A 7,500-nucleotide genomic window follows, 5' to 3' on the forward strand; every position below is an offset into this window, starting at 1 on the left:
ATTTTCTTTCCGTGTCCTCTTGTATTTCTACTATCCCATTTTATTAGATTCTCGCTATCAATAGTTTCTATGTCTTTCATGATTCTATGAATAGTTATCAAGTTGCCTCTATCTATTCTTTGCTCTAATGTCTGTAGCTCAAGTTTTGCTAGTCTCTCTTCATATGATAGTTCTGAGAGTGTTGGTGTCAATTTTGTAATTGCTCTTTGTATTCTTTGAAGTTTTGTTATACATTTTTTGTACTTGGTGACCACGTCGTCGCTGCATATTCCAATCTTGGTCTTATCAAAATGACTAGTATTTTCTTCACCATTTCTTCATCCAGGTATGTAAATGCCACTTTGATTGTTCTTATTAGATTATAAGTTTCTCCCAAAATTTTGTTTATATGTTTCTCAGGGGACATTATTCATAATAATGACTCCCATATCCTTCTCATATTCTACTTTACAAAGGATTAAAAAGGTGGAGCATGCCGACAGGAGACCTTTTGGTCCATATCTAGGTAGGATGCGAAAAAAATCATAATAATAATAAAAGAATAAATAAAAACTATAATAATGTAAATAAAAAATAAAATACATAAATAAATGCATAAGCATAGTTAGATAATAAACAAACAGGTAAATAGTAAATAATAATAAATTGACATATAGATAACAATAAATGAGAATTAAATAGACAAATGATAACAAAACAAACACAAATAATATAAAATAAATGATAATCATTACAGTATCTTGCTTAGGTGTTTATCTAAATGATTTTTAAAGCTTCGAACTGAACTACATTGCACTGCCTCTACAGGAAGTGTACTCCATTCATTAACTACACGGTTGGCGAAGTTATTTCTACCCACTTCCAAAATGAATCTATTTCCGGACAGTTTGAGACCATTGTTTCTTGTCTGATTCGCATTCAATGTGAAAATTTTCACTTTTGATGTTGTCAATTCCCTTTAGAATTTTAAAGACCTGTATCAAGTCACCTCTGAGTCTACGCTTTTTTAGGGAAAAAAGATTAATATGTTTTAGTCGATTTTAGTGTGATTTATTTTTGATATTGGAATCAGTTTTGTGGCTCGCCGTTGTACTTTTTCCAGTCTGTCAATGTCTTTAATGAGATTCGGTGACCATACGAAAACAGCATATTCCAAATTAGGACGAACTAACGATTTATATAGCTTGTTAATGAGTGATGGACTTTTGAAGTCAAAAGATCGCGCAATCAGTCCTAGAATCTTATTTGCTTTCTCAGAGGCTGAAATACACTGCTTGAATGATTTGAGATCGTTACTGATAATTACGCCGAGATCTTTTTCATTATTCACTTTTGTTAACGAATTTCCAAATAACTTGTAATCGTACTTACTGTTATTATCCCTATGTGCATTACCTTGCATTTACTTGTGTTAAATTTCATTAGCCACTTTTCAGACCATTTATGTAATCTATCTAAATCTTCTTGAATATTTAATTGATTTAAGTGATCATTTGCCATTCCGCGCAGTTTTGTATCATCAGCAATTTGGAAACAGTAGATTTTAGTCCACGGTCTATATCATTTATATATACTATGAATAGAAGTGGCCCAAGAACGGAACCCTGAGGAATTCCACTTGTAAAAAAAAAATTATCTAGAAGTTTTTTCATTTAAAACAACACTGTTTTCGATCATTCAGCCAACTTAATAGGCTACCACTTATTGCGTGTGAAGCTAATTTAGTAAGTAGTCTTTCGTGAGGGACGGTATTAAAAGCTTTTGACAAGTTTAAATATAGTAAATCTATATTGTTTCTTTTGTCATAATTGGAGATAACTGTGTTGTAGAATTCGAGTAAGGTAGTCACGCAAGAACGATTCCGTCTGAAACCATGCTGGCTATCATTTAAATGATGCTCCATAGCATCTTTGATAATAGTCTCCATTATTTTTCCTATGATTAAAATCAAACTTATAGGCCTATAGTTATTTGGTTTCTTTTTGTCACCTTTTTTGAATATGGGAGTAACGTTAGCTAGCTTCCATTCTCTTGGGGCATCTCCGGATATGATGGATTTCTTGAAAATAATTTCTAATGGAACAACAATCTCCTTTTTAATTTCCTTTAAGATTCTTGGATGCCAACCGTCAGGCCCTGGTGTTTTATCAACTCTGAGTTTCTCTATACACCTTTTAATTTTGTCTTTCGTTATATTTACCGTTGTGAGTAAGTTTACCCTAGACTTTTCACAGGTTTCAGTTTGGAGTTCACTTTGAGGTGTTTCGTTTACGAATACCGAGCTAAAATAATTGTTTAAAATATTACACATTCCTTCATTTGAATATTCAAGTTGACCGTCAGCAGATAATAGTGGACCAATGTGATTCCTAGCAACCTTTTTATCTCTAATGTAACTATAGAATTCTTTGGGATTCTCTTTGGATTTATCAGCGATAATCATTTTGTATTGTCGTTTTCGTTTTTTTATTATATTCTTTAAATTTCTCTGTATTGATACATAACTTTGATAGTCATTAGATGCACCCGAGCACTTATATTTCTTATAAGCCTGTCTCTTCTCCCAATTTATATAGTCCCACTATTTTTTTTTTTTGCTTCTTCTAAATTCCATTATACTACACCTCTTAATATTGAATTTCATTTCCCACTTCCTACTCCATTTCCATACTTTATAGAGATCACTCTGTAGCGACTCACAATCCTCTTCAGTGTTCACTTTTTTCAACATTTTTGTATCATCCGCAAAGAAGCTCATCTAACTTTCAATTCCTTTGTCCATATCATTAATATATATAGCAAACATTATTGGGGCCAGAACTGGTTCTTGTGGAACACCACTTATCACTTCATCCAAATTGGAGTGTTTGTCTCTTATCACTACTCTCATTTTTCTTTCATGCAAGAAGTCTTCCATCCATTTCAGCAGTTTGTCCTGTATTCCTCCTGCAGTTTCTAATTTCTTAAGCAACTTCTCATGTGGCACCTTATCAAAAGCTTTTTTCAGGTCTAGAAATGCACAATGAGCCCATCCATCTTTTTCTTGTATTACATCTATTAGCCTTGAATAGAAACACATTAAGTTTGTGACGCATGATCGTCCTTGTCTAAATCCAAATTGCCTTGGATTTAGTACGTTGTTTTTTCCAAATGCCTTGCCCATCCAATTTTGATAATTCTTTCACAAATTTTTGCTATCGTGCTTGTTAGAGAGACCGGTCTATAGTTAGTAGGGTCTTACTTGTTTCTCCCTTTATATATTGGTACTATATTTGCTCTTTTCCAATCTTCTAGAACTTTTCCTTCTTTCAATGAACTGTTTATTATGCTATATATTTTGTCTGTTAGTTAATTCCTGCATTCTCTCAAAATCCAGTTTGCTATTTCATCTGGTCCATGCGATTTTCTGACATCGAGATTACTCAAGTGTTTCATTATTTCATTCCTTGATACTTCTATCTCTTTCATAGAGGGGACTTTCTCCTCCCATTCGATATCTATAGGTTGCATGTTCTCCCTTGTAAACACCGATTTAAAATGCTTGTTCATAATTTCTGCCATTTCCATTTCCTCTGTGTATTCAACTCCTCCTTGTCGTAGTTTCTCTAATTCTTGTTTGATTTTCAGTTTGTTGTTTACAAATCTGTAAAATAGTTTTGGTTGATCTTTACATTTTTCTATGACATCCTTTTCGTATTTTCTCTTTTCTTCTCTGCACACTTGCACATATTGATTTGTATAACTAGTATATATTTTCCATTTTTCAGGTCTTTTGTCTTTTTTCCATTTTATCCAAGCTTTATCTCTTTTGTCTTTTAACTCCCTACAACTTTTGTTGTACCAGCACTTAACATATTCTTTTTCTTGCTTTTGCCTTGGGACATAGTTTTCTATTCCTTTATAAAAAAAATTCAAAATATTCCATTTTTCTTCTACTGTTGTTTCCTCCTTGTGCATCCTTTCCCAGTCTGCTTTTTGAAAGAATTCTCTTATTTTATCAAAATTTGTTTTTTCATACATCAATCTTCCCTTTCATTTTTTCATGTATTTTTCCTCATTTAGTTCCAGTTCACCCAATATGTGATCACTTTTACTTATTGGTGTCTTATATTCGATCTTGTCCACTATTTCAGGTTCTGATGTGATTATTAGGTCCATTCTCGATGGTTCTTCCTCATTTCTATACCTGGTATTCTCTTGAATCCATTGCGTCATTGTATGTTCTATAATCATATCAAGTAGTACATTTCCCCATAGGTCGTCTCCACCCTTCACTGTCATCTCTTCCCAGCAGATTTCTCTACAATTAAAGTCACCCATTATAACTATTCTTCCTTCATCTTCAATTATCTTATTTAGTGTTATCCTTGTCTCTTCTAACATAATTTTGTGTTCTCTTTCTTCCCACGAGGCCGTTTTAGGAGACACATAATTTACTACAGACTTCCTACTCCACTTACATCATAATCATCTCTACTCTATTCTTTCCATATGTGACATTCCTCACATTTATATCCTTCTTAGTCAGGAACATAACTCCACCCCCTTGTTTTACCTCTGTTTCTAATCCAATAATTATAGTGGACCTTTCAATTTTGTCTCTACAATTCCCATTATTCCCGGTTCTTTTTCCTTCAGATAATCATTCAGTTCGTTCAAGCCTGTTATTAATCCATCTATATTTGTGTAAGACACTTTTAATTTTCTGCTACTTCCATTGTGTTTTCCGTTTCCCTTCTGATTTCCACTGCTATGAACCATTTCTTCACTTTCATTTTCACTACTCTCCAATAGAATTTATCTTTTTTTAACTCTGTTCTTTTCTCGTTTTTTTCCTTAGCTTCTAGTCTTTTTGCTTTCTCATCCTTCTTTCCTCTTTATTCATTTCTCTTTTTACCCATACCTTTTTATATTGCTCACTGTCTAATATTTTCCCTGTTTTTGCTAAGATATTCTCTGCTGTCGTTTGTGACCTGAATTTAACCTTAATTGGTCTGGTCTTATCTGTATTGTATTTGCCGTACCTATACATTTCTTCTATTTGTTTCCCTGTTTTGGTTCATCTTCTTGAACTACTAATATCTTATTTACTTTTTCCTTTTCCTCCTTTATTCTTGTAGTCCTATTTGGATTATACTTCTCTTATATCCCTAATATAATTATACATTTCTTTTTATCTGCTACGTCTCTTACTATACTCTCCTTCTCCCTCATCACTTTAATAACTGTATCTTTAGTTTGTTCTTTCACCTGTTGTTCCATTATACCTCTAAATTCCATTTTATTGTTCTCTTGTACTTTTTTCCAACCACTTACCTCTTTTGCTATGGACTCATTTTTCTTTTTATTACTCTTCAATTCCTCATTCTCTTCCTTTACTTCTCTTAACTGTCTTTTTAATTCTACTATTTCTTTAGTTGGGTTTTGATTCTCCTTCTTTAGTTCTCCCAGCTTATCAACTCTTTGAGTAATTGACTTTATTTGGTTAAACTTAGCTTCCCAATCTTCATTCATTTCTTTTAGTTTCTCCTCTAAATTTACTAGTTGGGGGAGGTTGTCATTTCTTCTCTCATTAAATCCATGGAAATAGTTATCTTCACCTTCCATTGTGCTGCTCTTATCTATATTTCTAATTTTTACATTTTTACTAATCACATCGACTTCACCATTATCGTTAGGCCGTCTCTTGTTTACATGTTGTCTGGTGTTCCTAGGCCCTATCTTTCCCTTCCTCATTTCCTTCCATTTTCCTCAGTAATCCCTTCCCTTCTCCTTTTTCTTCACCTTCCCACTACACCACGAGCTTTCCCCCTTCCCTATTAATACAACACAGGTACTTCCTTGTCGTTGTGATCCTAGAAATTTGTCGAAATCACCGGAGTCCAGACTTCGCTGCCACTCCGACCGACGCGCGCGCGCGCGTGTGTTTGTGTGTGTGTGTGTGTGTGTGTGTGTGTGTGTGTGTGTGTGTGTGTGTGTATTTGTTTGTTTGTTAATTTAGGTAGATATCGAGGCCTTTTTCCATTAACCTAGTCACCACATTTAATGCTGCTGGCCTGCATTTTAGCTGTCGCTTATTGATATATTCCGCTGTGGGAAACCTTCCCGGTAGCAGAAGGGTTAAAGCTCTTCGGGTTTCGACGTGAATATTGCCATTGGCAAGGCCAACTCACCTGTAAAGGTAGTGCGGCCGATTAGAGGCGAGAATTGCGATCCCGAGTTCTTTATATATCTTCTTCTGCGTGAGCTCTCTGTGAAGCTGAAAACATGAAACCAGGTAGATGACAATAGGACAAATATTCGTTCATTTACAAATCTCCAATTCCCCCTCCCCCTCCCAATAGAGTACTAACCTCGTAAATTGTACCTCTCTATATATCCATAGACCAAGGCCCTCTTCCCCTTATAAGGGAGGTAAACAGCCACGGCACGCATCCACTCCCACCCTTCCACTTCCAGACACTACCCATTGCTTCCTTCTTATCTTAGCTCACCGTGGATGAAGGGTCATTCATTCCTTCTACCCACTACCCTGGTCAGAAGCAATGCAGCAAGACATAGTCGTGTGCAGTCAATGTTTTAGGGATCTTAGTGACACCTACTCCATGGATCACGTTTTATGTAATTTAAACTCTAAGAACTTTAGTGACACCCATACGGACCAGGGTCTTGCAGCATTTTTTTTTTGGGTACTCACCTCAGCTCAAAGAAGAATGCTGATAAATTTTGACTTCTACATTCCTCCGTCTTGCTCCCCTCCTTAAATATCTTCTCAACTACCTCTATGACTCCATTTCTACAGCACGATATTGCTTCTAAAGATGTAGTACAAATCTTCTTTTTTCCAGCAACAGTGAAAACTTTTTCTTTTTCATTAAAAGAAATATAATCAACAAATATTCATTAACAAATGCGATATATATGAGGAGATTTCAGTTTCTCTGGAGATTCCATGAAATAATAGAAGCTGTGTAATTTTGGTGCATAAGTCTGCTTCTTTGTAAATAATCTTTCTCGAACCCGTGGAGTTGCATGTGTCAATATTTCACAGTGGCTGTCTCTCACAATTAACAGGCTATTCTTCTGCGACGCCATGTCTGTCAACGACTATAGCTCGTATTTTTTTCTCTCAGACTTGAACGACAAGTTATTCATAACTGATATTCCAAGGTCTTTCTCTCATTTCGTTCTGTTTTTTTTTATTATCGAATAAATCATCAAAGGCTTTTTATACTTTTGCATGTGTCCAATACTTGAATTTTTTTACATTGATATTCTTCACACTTACTCAAGTCATATATTGTTGCCAAACAAGGCAAACTCTTCTTCATTTATTTTCCTTATGATTCCTGCATCGTCTGCAAACATATTAGCGTAGCTTGTTGTTCCTTCTACCATGCTATTGACATAAATCAAGAAAATTATAGGTGCCAGTGCTGAACCTTGTGGTACTCCGCTACTTGTGGTACTCCGTCCTGATATCTTACCGTTTACTACTGT

The 7,500-nt window shown here is 34.9% G+C and overlaps 1 protein-coding gene across 1 annotated transcript in view; it reads right to left on the reverse strand.

Annotated features, from left to right (window-relative positions):
* LOC143039067 (protein O-linked-mannose beta-1,2-N-acetylglucosaminyltransferase 1-like) overlaps positions 1 to 7,500 on the reverse strand; it is a 38,822-nt gene that overhangs the window by 7,277 nt on the left and 24,045 nt on the right. The window contains exon 9 of the mRNA XM_076208919.1: positions 6,174 to 6,259. Within this exon, the coding sequence (XP_076065034.1) occupies positions 6,174 to 6,259 (86 nt within the window). The remainder of the gene's footprint in view (positions 1 to 6,173; positions 6,260 to 7,500) is intronic.

Source organism: Oratosquilla oratoria, chromosome 25, assembly GCF_046742065.1.
Source record: "Oratosquilla oratoria isolate Oo_2021 chromosome 25, ASM4674206v1, whole genome shotgun sequence".
Lineage (NCBI taxonomy): Eukaryota > Metazoa > Arthropoda > Malacostraca > Stomatopoda > Squillidae > Oratosquilla > Oratosquilla oratoria.